Source organism: Sapajus apella, unplaced genomic scaffold (assembly GCF_009761245.1).
Source record: "Sapajus apella isolate SASKATOON/1434 unplaced genomic scaffold, GSC_monkey_1.0 scaffold15, whole genome shotgun sequence".
Classification (NCBI taxonomy): domain Eukaryota; kingdom Metazoa; phylum Chordata; class Mammalia; order Primates; family Cebidae; genus Sapajus; species Sapajus apella.
The window spans coordinates 21,809,441-21,826,908 of NW_022436955.1; the positions used below are offsets into that span (position 1 = coordinate 21,809,441).

General features: G+C 41.8%; 1 protein-coding gene across 2 annotated transcripts in view; it reads left to right on the top strand.

The window, feature by feature from the left end:
- Positions 1 to 17,468, top strand: part of WWOX (WW domain containing oxidoreductase) — a 1,135,448-nt gene that overhangs the window by 326,913 nt on the left and 791,067 nt on the right. The window contains exons 7-8 of one of the 2 annotated variants that reach the window (XM_032283876.1): positions 10,868 to 11,053; positions 16,239 to 16,368. In XM_032283876.1, coding sequence (XP_032139767.1) covers positions 10,868 to 11,053; positions 16,239 to 16,242 — 190 coding nt within the window. In that variant the 3' untranslated portion in view covers positions 16,243 to 16,368. Of the gene's footprint in view, positions 1 to 10,867; positions 11,054 to 16,238; positions 16,369 to 17,468 lie in introns of those variants that run through there. The other variant, XM_032283875.1, reaches the window with a different exon arrangement.

Sequence of the window (17,468 nt, forward strand, 5' to 3'; positions counted from 1 at the left end):
GTTCCAGTGACTATACCTAAAGGTAACAATGCTAGAATCGTGCAGTGACAGTGGTTGCCTTAGGTGGCAATCCTAGCAGCTGAGACTGGGATGGGGATTCTTGTTCACATGATCGATTAGGGGACTGCTCCCAGAAGAGTGGAGGGGGAAGGAGGTTATGGTTTCTACTGGAAATTTGTTTCAGCCTGATTCCATGGGGCGCCCTGGAGAAGGAACTGTTTCACTGAGTTGGTCCTCCTTGCCAAGAAAGCATGTTCCCGTGGGTCATGAGTTCCCAGATGTGAGTGCCCACCGCAGTTCACAGTTATCTGGAGGAGTCCATGCTCACAGTGGTTGGGAGTGGGTGAGATGCCGATGGAGCACTGTAGTGCCTACCTCTGTGAAAATGTAGGGGACCGGACAGTATATTAGGAGCGCCTAGTGAGCCTAGAGACTCTTGACCAGTCACAGAGTCTAAAGGAGAAGATGGGATAGCACATTGTTTGCTAATTGTTTGTAATCAGATGACTGGTCAGTAAGTATCAGCCGTTACAGAAATAAGGGTATGACTCTGAATTTGTAGGAACGTCTCCAGGAAGACAGACTGACAGGTGGGAAGGAGACTCTGGAACTTGGAAAGAATATAGCGGCTAGAGCTCTGGGTTTGAAGTCTTCAGGGAGGTTTTTTTTGGAGTCATGGATTTGGGTCAAAGTGCCGCAGTGAAGACTTCAGAGACGGAAACAAAAGAGCCTGACAATGGAACAGTGGCCCAAAGAGGAAGGGCTGGTGGAGAGAAAAGATAGAGCAGCAGTGGCATTGGGAGGTCCAAGAGTGGAAGGTATCACAGAAGCCCAGACAGGAAAGCCAGCCACAAGTCAGGGAGGAGCAGGATCCTCTACAACAGGGCCGCCTGATCTGAGCAGAGAGGAGGTTGTTGGATTTATTGAGAAGCCACTGCTCTCCAGGCAGCTTTGAGAGGTTCTGGATGGTGACGGAATGGAATTCATTCAGCTTTGTAATGAAAAGTACATTGGGGGCAAGGAAGGAGACCGAATGAAGATGAGTATTTTAAAACTATAGACCATAAATGGCAAGAGAGGGCTAGTACAACCTGCCTAGGTCAAGTGAGTATCTTTTTGTTCTCTTTCCAGCCGTCGTCTTTTTCACCCTCTTTTTTTCCTTCCTTTATTTACTTCTGTTCTGATTTTTCCCTACCCGATGGTCAGAAAGATCTGATTGAACTGACGCGCAGCAGGAGTGAGCCAGTGAAGAGGAAAATGTAACCACCTGATGGGTTCTCCTTGCCTGCTGGCTAGACAGAGCTGATCTATCCAGACGGGAATTGCAGATAGAGAAAGAGTTTAAGCCACACAGAGCCAGCTGTATGGGAGACTGGAGTTTTATTACTCAAATCAGTCTCCCACAGAATTCAGGGATAGGAGTCTTTAAGGATAAATTTGGTGGGTAGGGAGCCAGTGAGTCAGGACTACTGACTGGTTGGCTTAAAGGTGAAGTCACAACAGGGAGTTGAACCTGTGCTGAGTCCGTTCCTGGGTGAGGGCCATAGGACTGGTTTGTAGGTCTGGGTGGGGCCACCCTCTTGTCAGAAATGCAAAAATCTGGCCAGTGTGGTGGCTCACCCTTGTAATCTCAGCACTTTGGGAGGCTGAGGTGGGCAGGTCACTTGAGGTCAGGAGTTTGAGACCAGCCTAGCCAACATGGTGAAACCCTATCTCTACTAAAAATACAAAAATTAGCCAGGCGTGGTGGCTGCACTCCAGCCTGGGCAACAAAGCCAGACTCTGCCTCAAAAAAAAAAAAAAAAAGGAAAGGGACTGGTCTCTTTGCAGTAGGAAGTGCCACCTAAGTCCACTCTTGCCAGAAAGCCTGGCTCTGTTATCAGGAATTTTGGCCCACCGTCATTCCCATTGATGACAAGTTCCCCACCAACACCACCAGCTTAACTACTGAGGGGTTGTCCTCTGGCCCAGAAGGATTGCAGTGGCTCCAGTTGAAGGGATTGCTGCTTTGTAAATACCATCCCCACAGTCAGCAAGCACAGAGAATGCTCAGGCCACTCATCAGAAAGGCATAGGGACTTTATCTGTGACTGGATGCAAGCTGTCCTGCGTTGGAATCTCAGGTTCTAGACAAGGAAGACAACATTTTCTACCCTTAATCACCCCTTAGAAATCGGAATCTATCCAAGAAGAAAAAAAAAAATAGCCCCTAAATTGCTGACTAATAACCTCAGCTTTTGGAAGGATACTATTTTTGTTTTCATTCTGTCTTTATAGTTTGAACTTTTCCTTTTGATAGTCTGTAAATATTCATCATCTCAGCGTCTTTTGAATTGCAATGGCTTTTAGTCAAAACTGAGCAAAATGTGCCATTTGAATAATAAAAACCTCATTAAAGTGAGGCAAAAGGAATTCTTTTGCTTTTTGTACAAGCCAATTAAGTGTCTTTAGAATTAAAAAAAAAAGTCAAGCACTTTATAGTTTCATATTCCATAAGCCTGTTTTTAATTAATAGAGGTGACAAGTTTTAGGTACAGGATACATATTTTGCCTCTGGTGTTGTGCAATTAACATTAATGAAGGGTATTAAAATTTGGTGAGAGAGGAAAGGGTTTTCCCAGGTCCTCTGTGGGTTCTTTCCTCCAGGCTGAAGTCTTTGGTGGCAAGTTGCTTGGTTTGCTGAGGTTTGCATATTCCTGAGAAAATGTACAGGCCAGAATAAAGGTAACTAGAAGAGACATTGTTGTTATTGAAAAGTATGGTGTTAAAATTGTCAATGTCTAGGCCTGTCTTAAAGATAGGTGAACATTGCAGAAATCATCTTTGAGGAATTTAATTTTGTCTTGTGGATAAAAGTGAAGGGCATAGAGACAAAGGAAGTAACTTCGCTTTTAACAGCCGTGGGAGGAGTATATTTAGTTTACAGGTGAGGACACAGGTTCACAGAGATTAAACTAACTGGCCGTGAGTCAGGTAAGTAAAATAACATGCTGAGCTAGAATTTCTCTGAGGAATTGGCTCTGTCCATTCCAGGGAGCTTATGTAAGAGAGAAGATTTGTGTAGTAGCCTTGAAGCCTGGTGACCCTTTACATTAGTTTGTTTGTTGTTTTTGAGACAGGATCTTGCGCTCCCTCTGTTCCCCAGGCTGGAGAGCAGTGGGGTAATCACAGGTCACTGTACCCACAACCTCTCAGGTCCAGGAGATCCCCCCACCTCAGCTTCCACAGTAGCTGGGACTACAGGTGCATGCCACCAGCTAATCTTTTTATTTTTAAATTTTTTTTTTGAGGTGAAGTCTTGCTGTGTTGCCCAGGTTAGTCTTGAACTCCTGGGCCCAAAAGATCCTCCTGTCCTGGTCTCCCAGTGTGCTGAGATTACAGGGGTGAGCCACCATGCCTGGCCTGTGTTAGCTATTTCTGATACTTAATTTCTGTTTGTAAAACGGTAGTCATAATATATGTCACCAAGGATTCCTAAGTATAAAAATCTCTTAAAAATGTGCCTGACCCACAGTTAGTACTCAAAAAAGAAAAAAAAAAAAGAGAAAGAAAAAAAAGTATTAACAGCGCAGGAAAAGTGAGCTAAATATTTCAGATACATCCTGCAGGGAGCTCAAATGTAAGTCATCTCTTCACGTTGCCCATCTTTCCCTCTCCCCCCGGGTCTTTAGCAGTGGTCCTGTCTTACTGCAAGACATGAATTATCCCTGTGTTGTATTGGACCGAGCGTAGAAAGTTAGCACCAAGACAAAAGTATGCCAGATTGCAGGGTCATTTATTATGCCGGCGACCACAGAGGACTCACGTCTCTCCAACCTGTGGCGTCAAAAGGAGGGTGCCAAGACTTTTTATACCCGAAAAACCACCTTGGGAGTGGGGGTGAGGAGCGGGGATGGGGATGAAAAGGTTTCGGACATTCCAAGGGCTAAGGGATTCTGTGATTCACCTCCTGGGCGGACATGAGGGCGGGGGTCTCCAGACATTCCAAGGGCCAGGGGACTTTCGTCATTCTGTTTGTTACTTCAGTGGTTTACAGAAGTCAAGATAAGCATTTGTTTACACACAGATCTTAGTTATCCTGGGCTGCGTATTTTAGTTATTACTAAATAACTAAAGCAAAGGCTAGCAGTTCTGGCACAATATCACACCTGCTACAAATTGGTAGATTCTGCTTTGATTTGAAGCAGAGCCTCATGAGCGTTATCGGCAGGCTCGGTGCTTCAAAGCATTTGTGCCTGTCTCTTCAGGAGTAGCTCAGCCATAGAGGGACAGAGTATTGACAACCGTAGTGGGGAACGTATGTGGAAAACAGGTGTTGTCAAGCAAAATAGGACCGACCCCAACCACGTCACGACTTTTCAGGTTTTCCATAGGGGATGGGTTGGAGAACAGATTAGGCAACAGAATGAATAATTTCTTAATGAGACCCAGGTCACCCAGTGATAATGAGATTTACATGAATACTTCAACAACAGTAATTTAATACGTTTTTCTGGTTATAAAATTAATGAATGCTTTCTACCAAGCTCTTACAGAATTAATACCAATTCTCCACAAACTGTTTAAAAAAATAGAAGAGGCGGAAACACTTTCCAACTCACTCTGTGAAGTCAGACAAAGACATCGCAAGAAAAGGAAACTTTAGATCACTATCACTTATCAATATAGATGTAACAATTTTCTACAAAATGCTAGCAAGCCAAATGCAGCCATATACACAAAGGATTCTACATTATGACTAAGTGGGATTTATCCTAAGAATTCAAGTTGGTTTTACATTTAAAAAAGCAGTCAGTATAATACACCATAATAGTAGAATAAAAGTTCCTCTCAATACACACAGAAAAACACATTTTAGAAAGGTCCAACACTGTTTTGTGATGAAAATGTCTAGTAAACTTGGAATAAAGCGGCATTTTCTCAACTCAAAGGGCATCTACAAGAAACCCATAACCAACATCACACTTAATGCTGAAAGATTGGGTACCTTCCCCTTAAGATCAACAAATAAGATGAGGATATTCACTCTCACCACTTTCATTTAATATTCTACTAGAAATCCTAGCTAGAGCAGTTGAGGAAAAAAAAAAAAAAAAGAAAAGAAAAAAAGAAAAAAAATGAGAAATCCAGATGGGAAACAAGTAAAACTATCTTTATTTCCAAATGAAATCACCTTATCTGTAGAAAATCCTAGAAATGCACTCAAAAAATATTAAAACTAACAAGTTTTGTTAGGATAAGAGTTTAATATGCCTGAATCAGCTGTATTTCTATATACTAGCAATGAAGACATCCCATGCTCATGGATCTGAAGATTTAATATTGTATAGATGATCATATTCTCTAAATTATCTACAAACATAGTGCAGTCTCTATTAAAATTTCAGTTGACTTTATTAATTTTTTTTTTTTTTTTAGATGGAGTCTTGCTCAGCTGTCCAAGCTGGAGTGCAGTGACGTGATCTTGGCTCACTGCTCCCCGGCTTCGAGAGATTCTTCTGTCTCAGCCTCCTGAGTAGCTGGGATTTCAGACACCTGCCATCATGCCTGGCTAATTTTTATATTTTAGTGTAGATCGAATTTCACCATGTTGGCCAGGCTGGTCTTGAACTCCTGACCTCAGGTGATCCACCCGCCTTGGCCTCCCAAAGGGCTAGTATTACAGACATGAGCTACTGTGCTTGGCCTCAGTTAACTTTTTTGCGGAAATTAAAAAGCTTATCTTAAATTTTGTATATGAATGCAAAGGAACGTGGATAACCAAAAGAAACTTAAAAAATAACAGCATTGGAGGGCCTCCATTTCTCAATTTCAAAGCTTTTCATAAATCCTTAGTAATAAAGACAGTGTCATACTGGCATAGCTCTAGAGATCATAAAATAGACTTGAGAGTCCAGAAATGAATCTATGAATATGGTAAATTGATTTTCAGCAAGGATACCAAGACAATTCAAAATAGTCTTTTCAACGGATTATGCTAGAACAACTGGATATCCACATGCAAAAGCATGAGGTTAGATTACACATAAACTATACAGAAAAAAGCAAAAAAAATGACTCAGAGAACTACACACCTCTTAGAAGAAAACATTCAGTATATTTTTGCGGTGTTGGCTTAGACAATGGTTTCTTAGGTAAAGCCCCAATAGCATAAGTGACAAAAAGGCAAACAATTGGGTCTCATCCAGAATGAAAAGTGTTTTTGCTGCAAATGATACATACCATCAAGAAAGTATACAGATAACCTACAGAATGGGGGACATACTTACAAATTAAATATCTCATAAGGGATTTCTATCTAGAATAAAGAACTTTTATAACTCAGTAATAAAAAGTAACTCAGTTAAAAAATGAGCATAAAATCTAAATAGATATTCCTCCAAATCAGATACACAAATTGCCACTGAATACATAAGATATTTAACATCATTAGTCATTAGGGAAATGCAAATGAAAGCCACAATGAGATGCCACTTCTCACTAGGATGGCTAAAATTAAAAAGTCAGATAACAAATAACGACGATGTGGGGTTCGAACACATTCCTGGTGGAAATGTCAAGTTGTACAGCCACATTGGGAAACAGTTTGGCCATTCTTCAAAAAGGTAAACATTGAGCTACCATATGACCCAGCAATCCCACTCTTAGATATATCCTCAAGAGAAATGAAAACATATATTTCCACAGCATCTTACAAGTGATTGCATATAGTAGTGATATTTCTAATAGCCAATAAGTGGAAACAGTCCAAATATCCGTCAGTAGTGAATGGATAAACAAAGTGTGGTATATTCATATAATGGAAGATTATTTTCCTATTAAAAAGAAACTAAGTACTGATATTTGCTACAACATAGATGATCCTTGCAAACGTTATGCCAAGTGACAGAAGCCAGTCACATAAGACTATGTATTGTATGGTTCCATTTAGTACATAAAATGTTCAGAATAGGCAAATCTATATGACAGCAAGTCGATTAATGGTGTTTGGGGGATGAGAGTATAGGTGGGTAGAGGGTGGCTAGTGATCGCTAATGTATTTTTTTTTTGAGTTATGAAACTGCTATAAAATTAGAATGTAGTTTTGATTGTACAGTTCTGTGTTTACTAAAACCATTCGGTTGTACTATTTGCGCAAGTAAATTTTATGGTATATGAATTAAGTTTCAGTAAAGTTCTCTATTTTATGCTTATTATAGAAAAGATGGAAAATATCTTAAAAAATAGAAAGGATAAAAGAAGAAAGTAATCCTGATTATATATCTAGAAATCTTTTTGGGGAGGATGGGGTATGAACCACACATATGAAATTTAGTTTCCTGCTTTTTTAATTAAATTGAGAAAGTTTGGGAATCTCTGGCTTAATTAATTATCTGCTCCTCTGTTGCTGGATATTAGGTTGCTTCTAGTTCATGTACAGTTTTATAATTTTAGTTGATGTATTATGCATTCTTGTGCATAAACTTTTATATGAATTTTGAAGGTTTTTTTTAGGAAAGAATCTTGGAAGTTATTATTATTATTTTTTGAGATGGAGTTTTGCTCTTGCTGGTCGGGCTGGAGTGTAATGGTGTGATCTTGGATCACCGCAACCTCCGCCTTCCAGGTTCAGACGATTCTCCTGCCTCAGCCTCCCGAGTAGCTGGGATTACAGCCATGCGCCACTGTGCCCAGCTACTTAGATTAGTTTTCTAAAGCTATTATAACAAATTAGCATAGATCAAGTGGCTTGAAACAACAGAATTTTAGTCTCTTAGAGTTTTAGAGACCAAACATCTGAAATCAAGTGGTCTGCAGCATTGGCTCCTTCTGGAGGCTCCAAGGAGCATCTCTTCCATGCCTTCCTTCTGGCTTCTAGTGACTGCCAGTGGTCCTTGGAATTTCTTGGTTTGTATATAGGTCATTCTAATCTCTGCCTCTGTCTTTCCATCTCCTTCTCTGCGGGTGTTCCTTCTCCCCTTCTCCTCTTTTGTAAGGATAGTTGTGTCACGGGATTTAAGGCCCATGATAATCCAAGATGACCTCATTTCAAGATGTGCGACTTAATCACACTCGCAAAGAGCCTTTTTCCAAATAAGGTCACATTAGCTGATTTCTACCGTTCCACCCACTATAGAAGCAGTGGAGTGGGAGGTACCATCCAACTCATAGATTCCTACCATTGAACCCACTGTAGAGGAGTGGCATCTCAAAAGGATGGGAGGTAGCTGTAGGAATGGTCTGCCCCAGGTGCAGGCGGAATGGGGAAGCATTTCGTATAGAATGGAAAAATAACAATCAAGCTGGCTAAAAATTGATCTGCTTTTTATAGTCATCATGTACTGGCAATTCTAAACATTATCAATGATAAAATACTTTTCCCTAATGGTATTAACTACACCATTTCTCCTGCCCCTGCTACATACATCCTTTCCTGCTTGGAAACAGGATTACTTGGTGAAATAGTATGAATCTTTCAATTCTCATGATATGCATTTTCAATATTAAGGGTGCCAACTTTATACAAGACAATACAAATATAATAGTATGAATAAATATGCTGATTTGATAGAAAATAGTTTAATATTTACTACTACTGTAGTTGGACTTGTTAATTATTGCACTGGTTACTTGTAATCTAGCTTTAGAAAATTTCTACTCTCTGTCACTATTTCTGTTAGACTCTTCGAAGACACGTGTTTGTCTCATTGATTTGTAACAACTCTTTAAATAATAAGAATATAAGGCCTCTGTAGGATTGCTGATATTTGTCACTTTTGTTTTACTTTTTTAGAGAGCAGAATATTCTAATTTCTATAAAGATTTTTGTTTCCTTTCATTGCACGCCAATATTTGTATTTTTAAAAGCTTGAAACTTCTAGGCTGTGATGTGAAAAGTGTCTTTTTTTTTTTTTTTTTTTTTTAAATTTGGAGAGATAGTCTTGCTCTGATGCATGCAGTGGTGTGGTCATAGCTCAATGCAGCCTCAAGCTGCTGGCTCGAGTCATCCTCCTATCTCATCCTCCCACCTAGCTGGGACTACAGGCGGACACCATCACACCTGGTTAACTTGTTGTTATTGAGATGGGGTCTTGCCATGTTGCTCAGGCTGGTCTTGAATACTGGGCTCAAGTGATCATCCTGCCTCAGCCTCCCAAAGTGCTGGAATTACAGAGGTGAGCCACTGTGCCCAGCCTCTTAATTTTATATATCCTTCATAACTTTTCCATCTCTCTCTGTCTCTCTCTATCTCTGTTTCTGTGTGTCTATGTCTGATCATAAAACATATTAAATTTTATTTTATAACGTAAGGATTTTACAAGGTCAGTAGATTTATGATTTTAATGGCTGCATAGTGTTCTGTTGTATGGATATATTCTACTTCATGTAATAATCTCTCAATTGTATATTTAGTTTACTTCTAATTTACTGCTTTATTTTATCACAAACACCGTGGATAGCCTTGAATATACTTTGTTGTACAGCTCTTATTAGTACGTTAGGATGATTTTTTCACAAATACAATTACTTTCTGAGAATTAAGGTTTTTGATTCGAATGAAAGGTTTACTTTTATTGTTAAAAATTTGATTATGTTTCTGAGGTCTGGGCTGGAGGATTGCTTGAGCCCAGGAATTCAAAACTAACCTGGGCGACATGGGAGAGCCCGTCTCTACAAAAATAAAAAGTAAGGAATAAATTAGCCAGGCACGGTGATGTACCCTGTAGTCCCAGTTAATTGGGAGGCCAAGGTGGAAGGATGGTCTGAGCCTGGGAGTTTGAGACTGCAGGGAGCTATGACTACACCACTGGATTCCGGCCTGGACGACAGAGCAAGGTCTTATCCAAAAATAAATAAATCAATATAGACAGAATAAGAGGGAATATTATAACAGGCTTCCACTTTTCCTATCCCTAGGCGTCCTTATAAAATGTTCATTTTATCTGATCTATACAACGAATTCTATACCATTAAAACAATATGTGCCCCTCCATTTAGACAGAACATTTCCCACTTGCTGTGTTTGCTTAACACCTACCAAGTCCTGGGTCTTGTTTCAGCCTTTTTTTCTTTTTAAGACAGAGTCTTGCTGTGTTGCCTCGGCTGGAGTGCAGTGGCACGATCTCGGCTCACTGCAGCCTCTGCCTGCCGGGTTCAAGTGATTCTCCTGCCTCAGCCTCCTGAGTAGCTGGGATTACAGGCATACACCACCATGCCCGGCTAATTTTTTTGTATTTTAGTAGAGATGAGGTTTCACCATGTCAGTCAGGCTCGTCTCAAACTGCTGACCTCAAGTGATCCACCTGCCTCTGCTTCCCAGAGTGCTGGGTTCACAGGTGCGAGCCACAGTGCCTGGCCCCGTGTCAGCCTTTTTGACAGTCTGATTTCTCCTTTGTTACTCGTAACTATTTTAAGGGCTATTTTGATTTATAGACAAAGAAGGTGAGACTTGGATGAATTTAGGAAGAGTTAATCAGGTGGTTGAACCTGAGTTCCAACTAGGGTGATATCTCTTCCTGGATTGCCTGCCACTGTCCTGGTTTTCACATGGAAAGTACCATATCCTAAGAAGCCTCTCATCCCCAGCAACTGAGGACACTTGCCCACTCAAAGCCACGTGACATTGTAGGGTATCCCATTTTCCAATGGTTGGAATCTTGAACACGGAAAAAGAATTCGTCATTCCAGGCCTCATGCCTGTTATCCCAGCACTTTGGGAGGCCGAGGTGGGCAGATCACCTGAGGTCAGGAGTTCAAGACTACACTGGCCAACATGGTGAAACCCCGTCTCAAAAGAAAGAAAAGAATTGGTCGTTCCTGAAGGAGCATCGATTGTCCTTGGTGGTAGTGTTTATGTCCACATAACATGGAATATTTTATTTTTCAGGCCTCTCCATGTGCTTGTGTGCAATGCAGCAGCCTTTGCTGTCAGCTGGAGTCTCACAAAAGACGGCCTGGAGACCATCTTCCAGGTGAATCATCTGGGTCACTTCTACCTTGTCCAGCTCCTGCAGGATGTCCTGTGCCGCTCGGCTCCTGCCCGTGTCATTGTGGTCTCCTCAGAGTCCCATCGGTGGGTTTGAATCGCGTATTTTTTCACCTCTCCCCTTTCTCACACCAGCTAATAATCCCCCCAAGGCTCTCCTTCTGAAAATAATTTTCATTAGTCCTACTCTGAGACATGTGGCTGGACTCCACCTGGCTGGCTTAATTTTTCCAGGTCTTCTTTTGTGTATCTATTTGTTTGATTGTGGGGGGCTGCTTCTACAACTATACTTCACGCTCCTCATTGATTTTGCTTAGAGATGGAATAATAATTGATGAAATCTGAATGGCACGACCTTTATTGATTTGTAATTCAACCACTTCAACATCTTACCAAGAAGAATGAGCAGTTATTCTAGCAGGAGAAACAATGCAATTAAAGGCTGCGAGATGAAATCCAATTGTTTTATAATGAGAAATTAGGGAATTCAATGCAGACATTAGCTGTGTAATTGTAGAAAGGGAAGTACTGTAGTTGGAGCATATTAGAAATCTGGCCATGCCTCTTTTGGTTAAAATTTCAATTAAAACATCAGATGGCACTTTTTTCCTATTACCATTAGGAGAATATTCAATTGACCGAAAAAGGCGTTGGAAAATTTCATCGTATTTTCAGCATATTTGTTTCTAGAGTTGGATAAACAATTATTTGTTTAAAGAGAAACATTCTGAAAAGACAAAGGACTTGCTGGGTGAAGCTAGATTTAATCCATGTTAGGGAGATTTCTCGCTCACATTTTCTTGGTGTGTGTTTTGGAGGGGGGTGGGGGTGGTGGGAGCTTGCACTCAGCAGACTAGCTAGAAAAAAAAATGTGTAAGGGTTCTATTTTTTTCTCCTTCTTTTCCGTCTTAAGTCCTGAAATGTTTTAGTGACCCAGAATGAAGCTTATTTTTTTAATCATACTTCCATAAAATGTAACCCCTGGGACTTGGAAGAGAGAGACCAGCCAAGGGTTAGCTTGAACCCTTTATCACTCCCAAACACAGGGGCTTATGGTATAAGTGACACACTGCAGATAGATTTACTTGTGCCATTTTAAATTTATGATGGTTGAATGAAAGGAAAATGCCAGTAATAATCCTCCCCCCTGTTAAAAGACATGAAACATCTAGTAATTAGGTGGTAACAAAATCTGGACAGCCTTATCTTGGCAAATCATACCAGGTTTGTGAAAAAATAGTCGAGTGGCCCTGTTAAGGGGCGAGGGAGGCTTCTGTGGGGGTAGGCAGCAGAGAGCGCTCCAGAAATAAATCTGCCAGCCCCAGTCATCCACCAGATGTGGAGGGCACCACGGGATATGTTTAAATGAGCTGGTATTTAACGGGAGATTATGTCGAGTTGTCAGCTGCTCACTCTCCTTTGTAAATCTGTATCTCACATGGTATTTTGTGTGACGTCTTTGTTCTCTCCTTAACTACAGCGTAATTCATGCCTATCCTGGAGATCCGAATCTTAGTTTCATTTAAAAGATTAATTTGAAAGGATGGGTCTCGGGCTCTTGAATTAGATCTGTGTTTGTTTATAGGGAGGCCTTCCTGAAATGTGCTGTCAGGATTATTCCTGCTTGATGACTGGCACTGGTTTTCTGCTTTCCAATTGTTCTTTGCACATTATTATTATTATTTTGAGATGAAGTCTTGCTCTTTCTCCAGGCTGGATTGCAGTGGTGCGATCTCAGACCACTGCAAACTTCTCCTCCTGGTTCGAGCATTTCTCCTGCCTCAGCCTCCTGAGTAGCTGGGCCTACAGGCGCTTGCCATCATGCCCAGCTAATTTTTGTATTTTTAGTAGAGACAAGGTTTCACCATGTTGGCCAGGATGATCTGCATCTCCTGACCTTGTGATCCACTCACCTCGGCTTCTCAAAGTGCTGGTATTACAGGCGTGAGCCACCGCACCCGACCTGTTTGCACATTATTTATGGATGTTTTAACAGAATGGGAATTCCCCCAGGCTGGCTTGTATATTACCTTTGCATTGCATCCCTTGGTTCCTGTGAGTGAGCATGGTGACTTGGTGCACAGGCATTACGTGAAACATTTGCTCACTACTGAAGAACCCAGGGCCCTAAACCGTTTTGTAAAATATAAGTGTTGATATCTAATTACCTCCATAAACCTTGGCAGAATCTCTTCGTTGGAGTCAAGACCCCCTGTTAGGGGAAAAAATAAACTCATATGTTTGCAGAAAATATTAGATTAGACTGCCCCAAGGCAAAATATTTATTAGCCTTCCTGTGTCTTCACTGAGTTTTAGTTACTTATCTGGAATCTAAGCAAGTGAATGGAGTTTTTGCATACCTAAAATACATCATAGTGAAATGAGAATTTGATTTCCTTGCTGTGAAAAAATTTCAAATAACAATTAAAGTAGAAAGCAAAGAGCAGAGTGTTGTTTGAATAACCCTTATTGGCTACAGCTGGATTGAGTGCCAAATAGCCCACCCCTCCACAAAATCACATCATCTCACACACACACACACACACACACACAAGTTTCTGAGCCTTTGTTTAGATAGAATGCAGCCTAATTATTTTACGTGGGAGTTTAAAGAAATCCTCAATAAAATTGGGCTTGGTGGTACCTGCCTATAATCCCAGCTACGAAGAGCCTGAGATGGGAGAATGGCTTGAACCCAGGCCAGGAGTTTGAGGTTGCGGTAAGCTTTGATCGTGCCACTGCACTCCAGCCTGGGTTACAGAGTGAGACAGTGTCTCTAAAATAAATTTCAAAAATTATCAGTTAAAAAAATGCATTATAGGCCAGGCATGGTGGCTCACGCCTATAATGTCAGTACTTTGGGAAGCTGAGGTGGGCTGATCACTTGAACTCAGGAGTTCGAGATCAGCCTGACCAGCATGGCAAAACCCCATGCCTATTAAAACTACAAAAATTAGCCAGGTGTGGTGCTGCACGCCTGTAATCCCCGCTATTTGGGAGGCTGAGGAGGGAGGATTGCTTTAACCTGGGAGACGGAGACTGCAGTGAGAAGACACTGTAGCAATGTGCCCCAGCCTGGGTGACAGAGCAAAACCCTGTCTCAAAAAAACCAAAGCCCCAAAAAGCACACCCCCTCGGTATATATAGAAGTAAAAGATGACGGGGGTCCCCCTACAAAGCAAGTGTTAACCTCCACTGACTAAGCAGATGATAAACTTGTAATGTACTAGTAAGGGAGAATTCTATTAAGACATAATTGTTTGGCTTTGTCAGTTTTTCAACTTGAAAATAGAGTCAGCAGCCTCTGAAGAGTTATTTTACTCCCTTTGGAACTGAGAGGTGAACACACTCGTTTTCCAGGAAGCCTTTCTTGGCTCAGAGAGAGCAGAAGCTGGCCTACCATTGCCACTTCCTGGAGGACTGTCACTGCTAGCTAATCAGACAGTAAAAGTAGAGCTTCTGCCCAGAAGACAGTGGGAAGAAAATCTGGGGTCAGCCTTACAGCAAAGGGCTGTTTGCTGACGGAGTGCCAGCTGCATAGCTGGTACTTCTCCATCTTGAAACTGTCCTTCATCCTGGTTCTGTCTAATTTCTCAGTGTGGGATTTTTTTTTTTTTTGTCTTGTTTCTAGATTAGAGATCAAGAAGAAAAGACTTTTTCCTGTTAGAAGTTTAATTTAATCAGTGTTCCCTGTTCATGGGTTACTTCTGTGTTATCCTTAAAAAGCTAAACAGAGAGCCGGGCCCCGTGGCTCACGCCTGGAGTCCCAGCACTTTGGGAGGCCGAGGCGGGGCAGATCAGGAGATCAAGACCATCCTGGCTAACGTGGTGAAACCCCATCTGTACTAAAAATCCAAAAATTTGCCGGGCATGGACACGCGCCTGTAATCCCAGCTACTCTGGAGGCTGAGGCAGGGAGGTTGCTTGAACTGGGGAGGTGGAGGTTGCACTGAGCTGAGATTGCGTCCACTGCACGTGGGTGACCGAGAGAGACTCTGTCAAAAAAAAAAAAAAAAAAAAAAAAAAAGCAGGGAACTTACTCTAAACTGTAGAAAATCACTGTGTATGATGGTGCGTACCTGTAATAGCAGCTACTCAGGAAGCTGAGGCAGGAGTTGAGAATTAGCATGGGCAGCAAAGCAAGACCCTGTCTCTAAAACAAAAAATAGATAACCAAAAACCAAAATCCTGCAACATTAGGAAGTTCCACATGTAAATATTAATGAAAAACATAGAAGAGTTGAACCTAGTTGTAAGTTTTACCTTTAGAGCAAGAGTTGAAATAAGGGAAACTGTCAGATTCTCATCACGGGATTTGCGTTCCTTTGTTTTTTTATTAAGGGTTTGGTCTTTGCTTTGGAATTCCAAACCATGACCAACCTTCAGTTCTCTGTTTATGTTTTGAGTCCTTGCTGTGTGTCAGGCACTGGACTAAGGAACGTTCAAGGATCTTACATTCAGGACCAGCGCGGTGGCTCATGCCTGTAATCTTAGCACCTTGGGAGACCGAGGCAGGTGGATTGCCTGAGGTCAGGAGTTCAAGAGCAGCCTGGCTAACATGGTGAAACCCCGTCTCTATTAAAAATGCAAAAATTAGTCAGGCATGCCGGCGGCCGCCTGTAATCCCAACTACGTGGGAGGTTGAGTCAGGAGAATCACTTGAACTCGGAAGGCGGAGGTTGCAGTGAGCTGAGATGGCACACCTACACTCCAGCCTGGGCGACAAAAGTGAGACTTCAGCTCGAAAAAAGTAAAGCCAAAAAAAAAAAAAAAAGCCTTACAGTCTGCTTTCTAAGAATTCACAATCTAGTTGGAACCAGGTGAAAATCGACTTACGATCTGGTATGGTGACGACAGAGGAACGATGTACAGACAGAACAGAAAGATGGCACGACCAGCATTTTGACTGATCTTGGAAGGTCATCAGTGTCACTGAACACTGGGAATGGGGTCATGGCCTTGGTCCTGAAGAGTGGATACTTACTGTCCATGGAGACGTGGATTTTTACCTCCCTTGCATGGCTTCTTTCATTCTGTCCCTGACTTCCATCTAAAAAACTTGCTGTGACATCCAACTGTGGAAGAGTTCATTACACAGAGATTTCTGAAAGAAGTAGTCCCTGAACTGGGTCAGGCTAAACAAATACACCAAGAAGGGTTTCTGGCCGCAGTTGATAAAAGATGAGTGAAGAATGGGAATGGTTGGTGCTATATTTATTCCATACCTATTAGATGTTCTCTAAATTTTTGTCCCTTTTTCTATGCCATGTAGGTAGAGTTTTCAAGTCATGTCCCATAACTTGGATTATTGGATTCTCAACTCAGCAGCCCCTTGGTGTGACAACTCTTCTATAATACCTCATTATTATGTTGAAATAAAGTTTGGGAATTACATGCACAAATATATATTTAATTCCATATAGCTTTACTGTAATGCAAAATAAAAATAACTGTGAAAGAAAATAGCATGTGTCGCAACATGTAAATGCTCAAGTCGGGCTACAGGAAAGATGAAATGCAGTGTCCATGGATAATCACCTTGAGTGCACCCTCAGAAAATGCACACCGTTGCCAGGTGTGTGGTGTTGTGGACTCCAGTACCACCAACACTGAGTGATGCTTCACTGTAGTAGTCTGTTCTCCCACTGCTAATAAAGACACACCTGAGACTGGGTAATTTATAAAGGAAAGAGGTTTAATGGACTCACAGTTGCACATGGCTGGGGAGACCTCCCAAACATGGTGGAAGATGAAGGAAGCGCAAAGGGATTTCTTTTGTGTCAGCAGGAAGATAGCTTGTTCAGGGGATCTCCCATTTATAAAACCATCAGCTGGCTGGGCACGGTGACTCACACCTGTAACCCCAGCACTTTGAAAGGCTGGGGCGGGCAGATCACCAGAGATTGGGAATTAGAGACCAGCCTGACCAACATGGAGAAACCCCGTATCTACAAAAAATACAAAATTAGCCGGTCATGGTGGCACATGCCTGTAATCCCAGCTACTGGGGAGACTGAGGCAGGAGAATCCCTTGACACCGGAAGGCAGAGGTTACCATGAGCCAAGATTGTGCCATTGCATTCCAGCCTGGGCAACAAGAGTGAAACTCCGTCTCAAAAAAAAAGAAGAAAGAAACCATGATATCTCATGAGACTTACTCACTTTCACAAGAACAGTATAGGGAACTGCCCCCATGATTCAGTTATCCCCACCTGGCCCTGTCCTGGACACATGAGGCTTATTACAATTCATACTGAGATTTGGGTAGGGACACAGCAAACCATATCACTCACCCTCCAAGAATCACACACATTCTGAAAGTGTATTCATTCATTCTTCATGTATGTATTTGTTGCACTACCCACGTGGAAATTCAGTGGAGATTTCTAGGCTTAGATAATTATCCACAGGCTTTTCATCTGCATGAGTGTCCGGGGTGGGGGGTCATTCTTTATTGAGCAAGACTTCATCTGCATTGCAGGGCGTCTGCCATCCCTGCTGC